The 14,600-nt window shown below is 61.9% G+C and overlaps 3 protein-coding genes across 3 annotated transcripts in view; all 3 read left to right on the top strand.

The window, feature by feature from the left end:
* STARD3 (StAR related lipid transfer domain containing 3) overlaps positions 1-7,735 on the top strand; it is an 11,487-nt gene extending 3,752 nt beyond the window's left edge. The window contains exons 3-16 of the mRNA XM_004707117.2: positions 995-1,252; positions 2,400-2,477; positions 2,854-2,931; positions 3,038-3,091; positions 3,424-3,541; positions 3,721-3,819; positions 4,016-4,071; positions 4,383-4,475; positions 4,970-5,032; positions 5,150-5,245; positions 5,422-5,501; positions 5,606-5,710; positions 6,713-6,806; positions 7,141-7,735. Of these exons, the coding sequence (XP_004707174.1) occupies positions 1,046-1,252; positions 2,400-2,477; positions 2,854-2,931; positions 3,038-3,091; positions 3,424-3,541; positions 3,721-3,819; positions 4,016-4,071; positions 4,383-4,475; positions 4,970-5,032; positions 5,150-5,245; positions 5,422-5,501; positions 5,606-5,710; positions 6,713-6,806; positions 7,141-7,245 (1,326 nt within the window). The 5' untranslated portion in view covers positions 995-1,045 and the 3' untranslated portion in view covers positions 7,246-7,735. The remainder of the gene's footprint in view (positions 1-994; positions 1,253-2,399; positions 2,478-2,853; positions 2,932-3,037; positions 3,092-3,423; positions 3,542-3,720; positions 3,820-4,015; positions 4,072-4,382; positions 4,476-4,969; positions 5,033-5,149; positions 5,246-5,421; positions 5,502-5,605; positions 5,711-6,712; positions 6,807-7,140) is intronic.
* A 1,502-nt stretch (positions 7,736-9,237) lies between these two features.
* On the top strand, positions 9,238-10,376 carry LOC101639547 (titin-cap). The gene is made up of 2 exons (XM_004707119.2): positions 9,238-9,362; positions 9,556-10,376. Exons 1-2 carry the CDS (start codon positions 9,253-9,255, stop codon positions 9,947-9,949), a joined length of 504 nt encoding a protein of 167 aa, XP_004707176.1. The 5' UTR covers positions 9,238-9,252; the 3' UTR covers positions 9,950-10,376.
* A 147-nt stretch (positions 10,377-10,523) lies between these two features.
* Positions 10,524-13,660, top strand: PNMT (phenylethanolamine N-methyltransferase). The gene is made up of 3 exons (XM_004707121.4): positions 10,524-12,494; positions 12,826-13,033; positions 13,124-13,660. The coding sequence occupies exons 1-3, from the start codon at positions 12,287-12,289 to the stop codon at positions 13,563-13,565; spliced, it is 858 nt and encodes a 285-aa protein (XP_004707178.2). The 5' UTR covers positions 10,524-12,286; the 3' UTR covers positions 13,566-13,660.
* The last annotated feature ends 940 nt before the right edge of the window (positions 13,661-14,600 follow it).

Below are 14,600 nucleotides of genomic sequence, written 5' to 3' on the forward strand. Positions count from 1 at the left end.
CAATACAAGCAATAGGAGGGGGATGACCTAGGGGTGAATGTGCAATAGTAAGAGGAGGGAATAGGGGGGCATGCGTGGCAAGATAGTAGCCTAGGCTTAGTCATCTTAGAGTGGCCCTGGGCTTGCCTATGGGCACTGCTTTAAGGGAACAGTAACTGAAAGGAACAGGTCCTATTTGGGGTGAGTCAGACTATACAGTCTGGCCGTTCTAGATGGCTGGTGTTAAGGAGAACAACCTCTGACCTATTTTCCCTGCCTAATGAACAGTCATTCTCAAGCTAAGTCTGGCATATATTTTGGGGAGACAACTTAAGAGAAATCCTTCTGTTCCCCACAACCAGGGCTGTGGGCAGAGCTGCCCGAGGACAGGGCCTGGGCCTCGAGCTGAGGAGGTGCTTACTGCCCTGGGCACGTGGGCACTGGGAGGGGAGAGAAGGCCTGCAGCGGTTTGGTCTGGTGGCTGCAGTGGGAAGATGTCGGCCCTCGACCTAGGTCAGGGTGGTCTTCCTCCATATCTGCACCACCACCCCCAGCCCCCTCCTTGTCCCAGAGACCACAGACACTGCTCCAGAAAAGCCCCTCCCAGTTGCCATGTATCAGGGCTGGGAGGGCAGGGCTGGCTGCTGGCAGGGCATGGGGCTTTGTGCTTGGAAACAAAGAACAAAGCTTGGGGCCCTCTCCTCCTGCGGGTGGGGGTGGGGTGGGGGCAGGACCTAGAGGCTAAACCACTAGGCTGGCTTGGGGGGTGGGCAGGCTGAGCTCCAGGCCCCAGGGAAGCGGGCTGGTGCTCAGCAGAGGGACCCCAGCCCCAGGCCCCGGCAGACTGGCCCATGGTTCCTCTGGGCTCTGAGGGGAGGCTGCGCAGACCCCACCCGCAGGCGGCTGTGGGACAGGGCAGGGAGGGGTCTGTGTGAGGCGGGATGGCAAGAGGTCCATCACGCCCCCAGAACCCTGCTGTGCAGGGCGTGACCCAGCTACTCTGCTTTGCCCCCAGCCCTGCCGCTGAGGCCTTGCCCACCCCACCCTGAAGTGGGGGGCCCCCAGGATGAGCAAGCTGCCCGGGGAGCTGGCCCGAGACCTGGAGCGAAGCCTGCCCGCCGTGGCCTCCCTGGGTTCCTCACTGTCCCACAGCCAGAGCTTCTCGGTGCCTCCCCAGAAGCGCCGGGCCATCTCCGACGTCCGCCGCACCTTCTGCCTCTTTGTCACCTTTGACCTCCTCTTCATCTCCCTGCTCTGGATCATCGAGCTGAATGTGAGTGGGGCCCGCCTGGGAACCAGCCGAGTTGGGGGCGGGTAACCTGGAAGCAGCTGCTCCTGGGGGTTCATACCTAGGCCAGCAAAGAGTCGGACGAGGAGAGCAGCGGTCCTCCTCCTCATCTGATGACGAAAAAGGCTCAGGGCCCCTAAACCAGTCTCTGATGCAACCAGGCACCCAAGTTCCCTGTGGCTCTGGGCCTGCCGGCCCTCTAGTGGAGACACCTGGAGTTGCGCCGAGCACCTCCTGTTCAGCCTGTAGCAGCTTTTGCCCTGGAGCCCCTGCTGTGGATTGGGCTCTTTTCTGAAAGTGGAGGGAGGGCCTTTCCAGGCTCTCTGGGATCCTTGGTGCAGGGTCTGCAGCACCCCTGCCCAGGGCAGTGCCCAGCCTACTCTCAGGGGGTGCAGTCTGGCCCCTTGGCTCCAGCCAAGCAGGCCCTCGGGCTTGGTGCTGCCCTAGCCCCCTGCTGACTGTGACCTCAGCCAGGTCCTTGACCTCCGTGCCCTCCCCAGTTGGTCTCTGCTGCTGTGGGCTGGCCCTGAGATCGGGGAGGAGTGAGTGCTCTCCAGGCCAGACCACCTTGTGGTCGAGGGAGGTCGGGGGTGGTGGTGGTGGTGGTGTATGTGCCATGGAACAGGGCTCTGGGGCAGGCCCAGGCGGTGCTCACTTGTCACCACATCCATTCCAGCCTCACGATCAATACTGCCCATTAAGCACAAACCTAATCAATTGATTTGCCACCTGGGGCTCTGTCTGACACTGCTGCCCACCCTTGGCCCATCACTCGATGGATTGTTGGCTGGAAAGATGGGAAGCCTCACTGGTGGGAAGGAGATGAAATTATGTGGGTGGCAGGTCCCAGCGCCTGGCTTCCAGCTCGGCCTCCCTGTGCAGGCGCTGTGAGCTCCCGCTTCTGAGCCCTAGACTGTCCTAGGGGCAGTGATTCAAGGGCTGGTCCAGGGCTGCCGGGACCCTCAGAGGAACGGGTATGCCACAGCTCTGGGGCCTCTGGCTGAGTTCTCTTGGTGTTTCAGGAACTTGTTGGTGGGTGGGCTGTGGGTGATGGCTCCTCCAGGTCCTAGAAGGTGCCAGGCAGCCAGGGGACTTGGCTCTACCTGCAGTCCTCTTCCTCTGTCTCCTCCAGACTAACACGGGCATCCGAAAGAACCTGGCCGAGGAGATCCTCCATTACAACTTCAAGACCTCCTTCTTTGACATCTTTGTGAGTGACCTGGGGCAGTAGCACCCCTCAGAGATTCTCCTCAAGAAGCCCCCAACCTCTAAACAAGGCCACGTCTTCAGTGGGAGGGGCAAGGTTCCTTGTCCATGAAAGTGACACCCAAAGTGTCCCTGGAGAAGCAATGACAACCATGGGGAGGAGACGAGGGGTTAATTGAGAGGGTTTCCTGGAGGAGATGGGCTGGGAGAGGGTCAGCAGATACCCTGTGCAGTGAAGTCTCCTGGTGGGTGGGGAGTGGGAGTGGAGGGGGTGGTTGGCCCTCCCAGGCCCCAGGTGCACATGATGTGCAGAGGGCTGGTGCAGTGGGTTGGGGGGTGGGAGTGGGGGTCAGCAGTGATGCCTGGTGCCCCTCCTCCAGGTCCTGGCCTTCTTCCGTTTCTCGGGGCTGCTCCTGGGCTATGCCGTGCTGCGGCTCCGGCACTGGTGGGTGATTGCGGTAAGAAGCCACTGTCCCGGCAGCCCTTGGCCCAGGCGGCGTCGGTGAAGGGCGGCGTGCAGGAAGACTGACTCCCAGTCTCTGCTCCCCTCCGTCCCCCGGGCAGGTCACTACCCTGGTGTCCAGTGCCTTCCTCATCGTCAAAGTCATCCTCTCCGAGGTGAGTGGCTCCCAGTCGCCTGGCCGGGTCTGTGGGGATCTGCCCCCGGGTGGGGCCTCCCTACACAGGAACCATTCCTCAGAATCACGGTCTGCGTCTGCCTCTTGTCAGAGCTGGGGTGAGAGGAGGTCCTTGAGACTTCCAGGAGATCTCCTTCTCTGCTTCCCCCACCCGCCCCTGCAGCTACAAGAGTCAGAAAGTCCTTCCTCCAGCCTGACCTCAGTTTATCCTGCTGTCACACTAACGATGCAGCTCAGAGCAGCTTGTGCCAGTGAGGGCCCCTGGGTTTGGGGGGCCTCCCTGGCAGGGAGCTCAGCCTCGCCCCTCCACAGCTGCTTAGCAAAGGGGCATTCGGCTACCTGCTCCCCATCGTCTCTTTTGTCCTCGCCTGGCTGGAGACCTGGTTCCTTGACTTCAAAGTCCTGCCCCAGGAGGCCGAGGAGGAGCGATGTGAGTGCTGGGCTGGGGACCAGGGGTCACCATGTCCGACGGGCGACTTGCAGGCCCGAGAGCCACTCGGCGCCATCTTGCCAACTTGAGCAGTCTGCCACACCCAGAGGGAGCGTCTGGGGATTGGGGTGGCGGCCTAGACTCTGAGGCCCGGCTGTCCTTGGCCTCTTCTCCCCCAGGGTACCTTGCTGCCCAGACCGCCGTCGCTCGAGGACCCCTTCTCTTCTCTGGTGCTCTGTCTGAGGGCCGGTTCTATTCACCTCCAGAATCTTTTGCAGGTGAGGGCTGACTGCTTTCAGGGAGGGGCTCTCTCAGGAGCAGGTAGGCTGGGCCTGTGCTCCCCTTACTTCTCCCGGGCTCCCAGGGGAGCGCCAGCAGCCCTCTCCCCCACACTCCAAACCTACCCCCATCTTCACACACCCATTGCCACCCGCCCCCTCCCTCCCCTTCCCATTGTCATCATGTTCCCTGCAGGCTCGGATGATGAATCAGATGAAGAAGTTACTGCAAAGAAAAGCTTCTCTGCCCAGGTACCTGGCTGCCCACCCCCACGCTACCCTGGAACAGGTGCCCCAGGGAGGGCCGGTGCTGGGCTGAGCTAGGGTGGACAAGGGCCTCCTCCCAGCAGGGGCTCCCTCAGGGCAGCCTGAATCCCTGCCAGTGTTTGTGGCTACCACGTGCCTGGGACCGGAAGCAGCCACACCTCCTAGCCTCAGGGCACAGGGAGACCAACCTGGGCCTTGCCTCTGAGGGGTGGGTGACTCCTGTGGGTATGCAGCCCCCAGAGAAAGGGCAGGGCTCCCTGCCGACCCCTTTCTGCACCCCCTCCACCTCTTGTCAGGAGCGGGAGTACATCCGCCAGGGGAAAGAGGCCATGGCCGTGGTGGATCAGATCTTGGCCCAGGAAGAGAACTGGACGTTCGAGAAGAGTAACGTAATTGGCTGCTCTCCCCTGGGTGGAGCAAGGAGCCCAGGGATTGCAAGGCTCAGCCAAGTTCCTGCCCCAGGAACTATCCCTGGACCCCTTACCGCCCTGCGCTGTCCCCTGGGCCCCAGGCTTCAGGGCAGCCAGACCTCTGCCCAGCGTTTGGGTGTTTGGTTTCCTGAGCAAAACGAGGTTACCTGAAAAGCTGCCCCAGAGCTTGGAAACCAGAGGGGCCGCATTCCGAGCCCCCTCTCCAGCTGAGCTGCCTGCTGCTGCCCTGGCAGCCTGGAGGCACAGCCCCTTCCCTGCAGCCGCAGCAGCACTTGGCCCTTTCAACTTGGCAGCACCAGCTGTTCTCTCCTGGTTCCCGACTGTTTGTCAGACTCGGTGCTCTTTAACGGTGTCTGCGGGTCCTCCAAGCCCTGGAGGGGCCCACCCTGTACCCTCAAAGCCCCTGCCTGGTCCCCTTGCCCACACCTCCAGCCAGCCCTCTCCCCGCACAGGACTATGGGGACATGGTGTACACCATCGAGGTGCCCTTCCACGGCAAGACATTTATCCTGAAGGTGCGTGCAGGGAGCTGCTGTCTCCTGGGGGTTCCTTGTGGGCTGCTTTAGGCTGCCCCCCACCCCCCAGTGCAGGGCGGTGTGTCTGAGTGGGGCCTCCGGCACCCCCTGCCCTAGGCCTTCCTGAACTGCCCTGCTGAGCTGGTCTACCAGGAGGTGATCCTGCAGCCCGAGAGGATGGTGCTGTGGAACTCAACGGTGACCGCCTGTCAGGTCAGCCCAGCATGGCCACTTCCCCCCAGGGTACCTGGGTTGGAACCGGGCTGCTCTGTAGGGTGGGGGTGATGGGCATCACGTCCAGGGCCACGAGGGAGAAAGGATGCCGGTCTGGAGTATCCTGGGTCTCTGGACATGGGCCTGCCTCACACCTCCCTGCTGCTGGCCCTCAGATCCTACAGCGTGTGGAAGACAACACCGTGGTCTCCTACGACGTGTCAGCTGGGGCTGCAGGAGGTGTGGTCTCCCCCAGGTGAGCCCCTGCCGCCAAGTACCCCCCAGCCTCTCCTGCCCCGTCCCCCCTGCCCTGTGGTTTTGGGTTTGGCCTTGGTTGCCCATGGAACCCTCCCTCCCCAGGGATTTCGTCAATGCCCGGCGCATTGAGCGGCGCAGAGACCGGTACCTGTCCTCCGGCATTGCCACCACCCACTGCGCCAAGCCCCCAACACACAAATACGTCCGGTGAGCCTGGCCGCGAGGACAGAGCAGGGTACACCGTGTATAGCTGGGCTCCCCTGCCTAGTCCACCTTCCTGTTCCCTGCCCCGCTGGGCTTTGTCCCTCCAGGCTCTTAATCTTGCTAATCTCGCCACTCTATCTGCTGGGGTCTGGAGCCGAGGCTGGGCAGCAGGCCAGGGGAGACCAGGTGGTGATGGGGGGAGGGGGGTGTTGGAAGTACTGTCGGGGAGGGACTGGGCTTCTTGCTCCGAGCACCAGGCTCTGGGGTTTTGTCTCCTGCCCAAGGAAACCTGGGTCCCCTATCATCTTCCTCACATTGTCCCCACTATCTTGGCCTTCTCCTGAAGACCCCCAAGGTCCCTCCACAGAGGAGGCATTACTGTCTTCCTGCAGCCTGTTCTGGGCATCCTCTTAGACCTCCTTCTGTCTCCTCCTGGCTATGCGCTGACGCTCACTGCTTAGTCTTCCTACTCCCTCCCTGGGGCTCCAGCACAAGCATATTCGCTGGGGGACTAGGGACAGGCCCCTTGCCTCTCTGGAAGGCAACCCCCTTCTCTCTAAAGCGGGCTGGCTTTGGGGAGAATCCAGAGGCCCTGGGGTTCTAGGCATCCTGTCCCAGTCCTGGGTCCAGTCCTGGCTGCCTGCCGAGGAGGCTCCCCGTCCTGGAGCCCACCAGCACTGCACCCTCCCTGAGTGGGGCTGGGGTGAGGCAGGCCAACGGAGCCGCTTCCTCCCGCCACAGCTGACCTAGAACCCCCCAGGTGAGGGCCAGGAAAGCGGGGAGCTCCCCGCCACCATGGGGCTCTGCAGGCATCAGCAGACTGTGGAGTATTCGACCCTCAGTTGGTGGGCTGAGGGTACAGAACCCCCGAAGTGAGTTCCTGGCCTGGCAGCTCCCCTTCCCCTCCCCCCGGGTCTGGGTTGAGCCAGGATGAGAGTGAAGTCCCTAGGGGCCCTGCGGCGCCTAGGTCTCTGCCAACCGTGTGATGTGCTGCTTTCTCCTCAGGGGAGAGAATGGGCCTGGGGGCTTCGTCGTGCTCAAGTCGGCCAGTAACCCCCGGGTGTGCACCTTCATCTGGGTCCTCAATACGGATCTCAAGGTGGGGAGGGCAGGGAGGGAGGTGCCAGGGGTGGAGGGGTCTGGGCCTCTGCTGCCAGCTGATTGTGTTCTATAATGTAGGGGGCCTCCTACCCACCAGGCAACCCTCACCCCACCCCAGTCTCTTAGCCTCCTTTTGCTAAAATTTGGGGTCATGTTGCGGATACCAATGGAGGGCGTGTGCCTCCTCCCTACCTGACCTCAGGTTCCAGGCCAGCCTGCTGGGGAAGAGGCTGGCCCGGGCAGGATGCCCATCTGCACCTCCAGGTGCAGGCAGTTGATGGGGAGACCCTGCGAGGGCCAGCTCCCGCGTGACTTCCTCCCACCCTCCCCAGGGCCGCCTGCCTCGGTACCTCATCCACCAGAGCCTTGCGGCCACCATGTTTGAGTTTGCCGTCCACCTGCGGCAGCGCGTCACGGAGCTGGTGGCCCAGGCATAGCAGCCATGGCTTCTCAGCCACCCTGCCGGCCAGGGTCCTGCCACAGCCAGAAGTGGTCGCTCGGGCTTCCCGCTGCCCACAGAAGCCCGCTCTCCTGTGGAGGAAGAAGAAGGCCCTCCCATGCCAGCGCCTTGGCCCCAAGCTACCCCAACCCAAGCCACACTGTGCCCAGGCAGCCGCTGAGGAGTTTGGGGTCAGCCCTGCTGATGTTTACACAGCACTCTGCTTCCTGTGGGGTCTGCAGGCTGGCTGGGCCAGGGGCAGGATCAGGGCTGGAGTAGCAGGTTTGGGAGGGATCGGGAGCCTGGCTCTCCTGTGTCTTCACAGTTTTTAGGATTATTTAAAGGGTCTGGGACCCTTTTCACATGCACTTGTGGGGGAGCAGGGTGGCCAGGGGAGGTGGGGGATCTGCCTGAGTCCCACACTTCCCTTCCAGGACTTCTTGGGGGAATCTTTGTAATTTGAGTCAATTAAAAGCCTGAACACAGAACAGTAGCTCCTCCCCGTGCCTCACTTGCTGAAACTAGGTAGGGAGGAGGGAGGCTGAGGGCTAGCAGGTTTGGGGGTTGGGGGCAAGACCAGCACAGAACACAAACACACATGTCCTTGTCACCGCTGGGCAGAGCCAGTTCCTGGAATCCAGCCACACCGTGTTGAAAAGCTTCCACTTTGGGGTGACTGAACTGAAATCACACCCTCGAGGTAGCCCTGGGGGTGCAGGGAGAGACCAGGCAGTGCCGTGCCCACAAGGGTCACTGGGGCTCCTAGGGACTCTCCGGCTCTGCTTGGTGCAGTCGGGTCTTCATCCCATGGCACCCATGGCACAGCCACGCCGAGCCCGCCCCTTGCTCTGGCCCGAAGAACCAACTTGCTCTGAATCCAGAGTGGGATCCGTGGTAAGAGTGTGCCCTTGGCACCTCCGCCCTGCTTGCTCTGTGAGTAGGGCTGGGTCTGCCAGAGTGGTGAGCCTCAGCGGGAGGGTCGGCATCCTGTGGCCAGTACTGCTGGCCATCGCCGTTCCAGTCATGGCCTCTGCTGGTGCCCTTCACTGTGTCCACTCAGCCAAGCTCCCGTGGCTCCCTGCCGCTCATCTGCCTCTGGACAATCCAGCTTTTCTCCCTGAGCTAACACACCCTTCTGTGCTGGCCACTTCCTATGCTGGGAGTGGGAGCCAGCCGGTGCTCAGGGGGCCTCGGGTTGGGCAGCTCTTCTGTTTGAACACTGACCCAAAAGTGAGATTCAGAGAGCCCCAGGGACCAGCCCCTGGTCGCACAGCTCACGGATGGTTGACTTGGGACCTGACTGCCACTCTCCTGGGCCACTAGATTCCCATCTTGCCCTAACTTGGTATCAGGACGAGAGCGGGGAGCTGCCTCCCACACCTGCCCCTCCACCCCACTGGCCGTGAGAAAGGCAAACAAGACAGGTGGGGGTCTGGGGTCCAGGCATGGAGTAACTTGCAACTGGGGGTGGGGGGGGAGGCTCTGATGCAGATGCTGAGGCAGAGGTGGTACCGTCCCTGAGGGCAAGGTTGCAGGATGTGTCCTTGGGCCCAGGCTGAGCTGGGAGAATTAGGGCAGGATCTGGTGCTGCGCCTGCTCAGGGTGGGCGCCACCTCTCACTGTTTCCTGCCCTGTTGACAGGCGCCAGCCCAGGGGAGGGGTGGGGTACAGGGCAGTGCCAGGGTGACATGGGTCTGCCCTGAAATGGTGTCTGAGGGGTAATGGGATCCCTGGAGGTGACCTTCTGAGGACCCCCCACCCCCATACAGGCAGCTCAAGCCATTCAGAAGCTGACCTCTGACCTGGGGGCAGCCAAAGTCCAGGTACCACAATCCCTACCCCAGGCCCAGAGGCCCCCACCCCCACCCCCACCCCCATCAGTGAGTCTTGGCTCTGCTTATAGCATCTGACGCCAGAGGGGCTGAAAATAGCCCCTGGAGGAGGGGCGGGGGCTATTTAAAGGGCCTGGGGGAGCAGGGCTGAGCAGAGAGGTGGGAGGCACAGCATGGCCACCGCAGAGCTGAACTGCCAGGTGAGCGAGGAGGACAGCGAGCGCCGAGAGGCCTTCTGGGCTGAATGGAAGGACTTGACACTGTCCACGCGGCCTGAGGAAGGGTGAGTGCCAGCCAGCCACTTAAGGGGCCTAGGGCATTGCCCGCTTAAGAGGCCAGGGTATGAACAAGAGGAGGCTGGAATAGGCCCACTGGGGAGAGAAAAGTGGAACACCCCCAGCCCGGAGCCCCCAGCCAGCCTGTGGGTGGGGGCAGGGCGCTGCAGGCAGGGGCTCACCCCGCCCTGTCTCCCTCAGCTGCTCCCTGCACGAGGAAGATGCGATGAGACGGGAGACCTACCACCGGCAGGGGCAGTGCCAGGCTCTGGTGCAGCGGTCCCCCTGGCTGGTGATGCGGATGGGCATCCTGGGCCTTGGGCTGCAGGAGTACCAGCTGCCCTACCAGCGGGTGCTGCCGCTGCCCATCTTCACCCCCTCCAAGCTGGGTGCTGCCCAGGAGGAGCGCGAGGACACCCCCGTCCAGCTGCGCGAGCTGCTGGCACTGGAGGCGGCCCTCGGTGGCCAGTGTGTGGACCGCCAGGATGTGGCCGAAATCACCAAGCAGCTGCCCCCCGTGGTGCCGGTCAGCAAGCCTGGCGCGCTCCGCCGCTCCCTGTCCCGCTCCCTGTCCCAGGAAGCTCAGAGGGGCTGATCCGGCTGGGACCTGGGCCCCTCCTGGCTAGAGGCATGGAGGGGAGGGGTGCGGATGCTTTTGTAGTTTGCCCAGGGTTGGGGACTGTGGGAGGAAGGAGCCAGAGGCCTGGGTGCCCAGGTCCCCTGAGCTCCCAAACAAAGGGAGAGAAGCAGACACGATGGGTGCCGAGGGTGGAGAGGTGGGGACCAGCACTGCTGAGTACTCCCAGCCCCAGGAGAAGGGACAGAAGATGCTGGTGAGGGCGAGAGCTTCCTGAGAAGAGTGGCCATGGCCCAGGTGTCACCTTCAGAGAAGGACACTGTGAGAGGCCTCTGGAAAGGAGACTTGGTGAAGACATAAGGGAGGGGGTCATGACGAGGGACGGAGGCACTGTGGAGCCCCCAGCCCCTCTGTTAGCACTGCAATAAATGCTCAGTCATGTTCAGACTGTTGTTTATCCTCGTGGGGAAGCAGGGGGTGCAGCCCATTGCTGTCCTCCGTGCCCACTTCTGGGAAGGGGCCAGGCTCTGCCTCAGCTAAATATGGCACTACTCCTGGTACACCTCCTGCTTTGGGGTGGGGTGGGGGTGGGGGTGGGGGACAGAGCTGTAAACAGGACTAGTGCCTGTCCACTCCCTGCCTCTGCTGCCCAGGCCTGGCCTCTGTGCCCAGCCTCCTGGCACTAGGCAGAGCTCAGCAGGCCAGCTGGCACCCAGGACTGTCAGAGGGTGTGGACAGGGTCAGTGACCCAAGCCTGACCTGCCTCTCAGCTCCGGATCCAGACAGAATCCTTGGCTGGGCCTGGGAGCTCCACCCTCCCTGCCCTGGGTGGTTGGCGGGTGGGGGATGGGGTCAAGTTCCTGTCTGTGACCCCTGCAGCTGTCCTGATGACTCAGAGTCCAACAAGGAGAAGCTCTCTCTGGGCTCTGGAGGAGGTGGTAGTGGGGGGCAGGGGTGACCTCAGGAGAGGGGCACCTGACTGAGCTTACCCCCTCCAGGAATACCAGGAACATCTGCCCTGTGTTTGGGGGACAGGAAGGGAGATGCTGGCCGCCTGGCAGCCCCAGGATAGGCCAAGTAAAGACCCCCTCAGGCCAGGCCAGGAGAGGGAAGCGGAAGCTCCAGACGGCTGGATCCCAGATTTCCAGTGTTTACGGAGTCGCGCCCAACAAAAGACCACTGACCCACAAGCAGCTGCAAAGTAACAAAGCAAAAGTTTATTAGAGGAGAGCAAAGGTTTATTAGAGAAAAGACAAAGGTTAGAGAAGAGCAAATCCGGATTTGGGCTACAGCGTGGCCACGCAGGGTCCAAACACTGAAGCAACCGGCAAAGGTTATTTGTCCTTTTATACACTTAAAACCAGTGAGGAGAGGGGTGTGTGTAAGGAATGGGGAAGGGTGTCTGCACAAGATAACAGGATGTGGGCAGTTTAGCCTGCCCAGCTTATCTTGGTCCAGGTGCCCTTGTAAAACTTTTAGGCTGACATTTACAAGCGGCAGTTTGCAAGGTCACAGTGGCTTACTTTTACGACTTGTTTTTTCATCTGCTAGAGATAACATAGTTTTACTTTTACAACTTATTTTTCTAAAATAACATTTTTCTTTTAGGATGGGGGATGACCTTTAAACTCTTCAAAATGGGGTAACTTAAGTCAATTGTGAAGATTCCCTGGGCCCTAACATCCAGTCTCCAAGTCCCGTCTGCGCACCCCCACCCCTTGTGACCCTGGCCGTCCAGAGTCCGTGCCTGCGTCCTGCCTTCACCCAGGTCCTGTGCTTCAGCTTCTGAGAAAGAACAGCACACCACCCCCCACCCCGTGCCCCCACGCTACGTGCATCAGCCCCTGCTCCACAGCCTGCCCTATCGCCACTGCCATCAGTTGGGAGGGGCAGGAGGCATGTGCCAGGCCTGGGGAGATGGGCCCGTGATCAGAACGGACTGTCCTTTGGGGACTGTGGAGGCGGCGCACGTACATGTGGGGGGGGGGGTGTCACTGGAGAACAGGGCAGGTAAGGGTGGATCTGGAAGGGGGCTGGGGGGGTGTTGCTAAGGAAGTGAGGTGGGTGTGAGGAAAGTGCTTAGAGGAAGGGAGGGGGCCTTGGAACCCCAGACATGTTAAAAGGTCAATTAGAACATGAGACAAGATGGGATGAGGGTGAATGGGGGCTGGCGGGGGCGGGGTCTGTCCCTGTGTCCTCTGCTCTGACACTAAGGGAGATGGATGGGCTCAGGAAGCACGTTCGCAGCCTGGGGCGGCCCATCGCTCAGTCCCCTCCCAGCAGCACGGGGGTCCGCCGTAGATATAAGGGTCCGGAGATGGGGTGGGCGGGAGACAAGGCCCTCGCAGGAGCAGCATGAGCATGAGCACCACCGCCCTGAGCCCCGCTGCGGACGCGGCCCCAGACTCGGACCCCGGCCCGGTGGCTGTCGCCTCCGCCTACGGGCGCTTCGAGCCCCGCGCCTACCTCCGCAACAATTACGCACCGCCTCGAGGGGACCTGAGCCGCCCGGACGGCGTCGGCCCCTGGAAGCTGCGCTGCCTGGCGCAGACCTTCGCCACCGGTGAGCTTGGGAGCCCAGAGCCGGGGAGGGGGAAAGGACCGGGGACACAGGGGCAGGGCCCGAGGACACAGGAAACCACCCCCCGCGAGAAAGGATGGACAGGTCCAGACCTGAGAGCCACAGAATGGGGACAGGAGTGTGGGAGGGATGGGGAGACCCCAGGGTCCGACAACCCCCCTCATCCCCACGTACCTGAGACGCAAGAGCAGCCTAGATTGTCAATGTTAGTCTTTCCAGAGACAGTAGCGAGTGAGCAAGAGAAAGAAATCCTTGGGGAGGGAGGGGCGGCCGTCAGGCCTGCCTCCAGGACCCCCTCCTCTGCCCCGGCCAGGGGAGGTGTCTGGACGCACCCTCATCGACATCGGCTCAGGCCCCACCGTGTACCAGCTGCTCAGCGCCTGTGCCCACTTTGAGGACATCACCTTGACGGACTTCCTGGAGGTGAACCGCCAGGAGCTGGGGCTTTGGCTGCGGGAGGAGCCAGGGGCCTTCAACTGGAGCGAGTACAGCCAGCACGTCTGCCTCATTGAGGGAAAGGGGTAAGACCGCCTGCAGGGGCTTCCCTGGGAGGCATCTGGGCAGGGTGTGGGTGGTCCCCAGACGAGGGCCCTGCCTTGTGCCCCCCACAGTGAGTCCTGGCAGGAGAAGGAGCGCCAGCTACGAGCCAAGGTGAAGCGCGTCCTGCCCATCGACGTGCACCAGCCCCAGCCCCTGGGTGCTGGGAGCCTGGCACCCCTGCCTGCCGATGCCCTGGTCTCCACCTTCTGCCTGGAGGCGGTGAGCCCAGACCTGGCCAGCTTCCAGCGGGCCCTGGACCACATCACCACGCTACTCAGGCCTGGGGGGCACCTGCTGCTCATTGGGGCCCTGGAGGAGTCCTGGTACCTGGCTGGGGAGGCCAGGCTGGTGGTGGTCCCCATGCGCGAGCAGGAGGTGAGAGAGGCCCTGCTGCGCAGCGGCTATGAGCTACGCGACCTGCGCACCTTCACCATGCCCGCCCACCTGCGGACGGGCGTGGATGACGTCAAGGGCATCTTCTTTGCCTGGGCCCAGAAGAAGGGGGCACTGTGAGAGCCCAGTGTCCCCAGTGCTGTGGCGGCGGCACCCACCCGGACTCCCCGGCACCCAGGGCGACACCTAATAAAGCAAGCTGCCTCTGCAAGTGACTGTGGTTGTGGCTGTGCTGGTTCCGGGACTGGGGAGGCACCAGAAATCCTAGCCTTTCTCCCAGACCTTTCCATGAGCCTAGGTATCTGCCTGATTCAGACCCCAAGTCTCAACTGCTCTGAGGTGCAGGGGCAGTGGGATAAGGACACTGAAGTGACCTGTGCAGGGGGTCGGGGGCTCCCTCCGACCGAGGCACAGACAAGGGCCCAGGGAGCAGGAAGGGGAGGGTGGCACGTGGCTCCTGTTTCCTCCTCCATCAGCTCTGCACAGTCCTGAATCCTGTCCCTGCCATCCGGCCCGGCCCCACCCAGCCCCCCAACCATGTCCTTCGCTCCCTACAGCCCATGCGCACGGACGAGCAGGACTAGGGAGCTGAGACTCAGAATTGGTTTATTGACAATGCCCCATGTTGTCCTCTGCTCTCAGAACAGCACTCAGGATCAAAAGAACCCAACCCAAGTCCCTGAGGTTGGCATCTTAGCATGGCTCCCGCAGGAAGGGCAGAGCCAGAACCCTCCCCTGCCCCTCCCCCCCCTCCCATCAGGCAGCCTTTAGGATGGGGAGATGCCTGAGCATCACACAGCGCCACCCTCTCCACAGCTGAGACTGCAGGGGTCACCTTTACTGGGGTGCAGAGATGGTGTGGCCCCCATATATCCTGAGGCCACTCTAGAACAGTCACCCCGGGGAGGACAGTAACCAGACCCAGACACACACTTTTGCTCCCCCTCCTTCAGACTGTCCCCACCACTTCCCGAGATCCAGGCCATGGCAAAGGGGCTGGCAAGGAGAGAATGGGGAGGGGAAATTCTTTTTTTTAAAATCATAATTCCTGAGTTCCTCAAAGGCAGGACTTCCTGTCTTTTTTTTTAAAAATCATTTTATTAGGAGTTCATACAACTCTTATCACAATCCATACACACATCAATTGTGTAAAGC

This window comes from Echinops telfairi, unplaced genomic scaffold (genome assembly GCF_000313985.2).
Source record: "Echinops telfairi isolate 266 unplaced genomic scaffold, ASM31398v2 ScPeMD7_7458;HRSCAF=8496, whole genome shotgun sequence".
NCBI lineage: Eukaryota > Metazoa > Chordata > Mammalia > Afrosoricida > Tenrecidae > Echinops > Echinops telfairi.

Bases quoted from the DNA above. Each gene is read 5' to 3' on its own strand.
- PNMT (XM_004707121.4), top strand. From the start codon at position 12,287: ATGAGCATGAGCACCACCGCCCTGAGCCCCGCTGCGGACGCGGCCCCA. The intron at 12,495-12,825 runs GTGAGCTTGGGA...TGCCCCGGCCAG, and splicing joins GGCGCAGACCTTCGCCACCG to GGGAGGTGTCTGGACGCACC. The intron at 13,034-13,123 runs GTAAGACCGCCT...TGCCCCCCACAG, and splicing joins TGCCTCATTGAGGGAAAGGG to TGAGTCCTGGCAGGAGAAGG.
- LOC101639547 (XM_004707119.2), top strand. From the start codon at position 9,253: ATGGCCACCGCAGAGCTGAACTGCCAGGTGAGCGAGGAGGACAGCGAG. The intron at 9,363-9,555 runs GTGAGTGCCAGC...TGTCTCCCTCAG, and splicing joins TCCACGCGGCCTGAGGAAGG to CTGCTCCCTGCACGAGGAAG.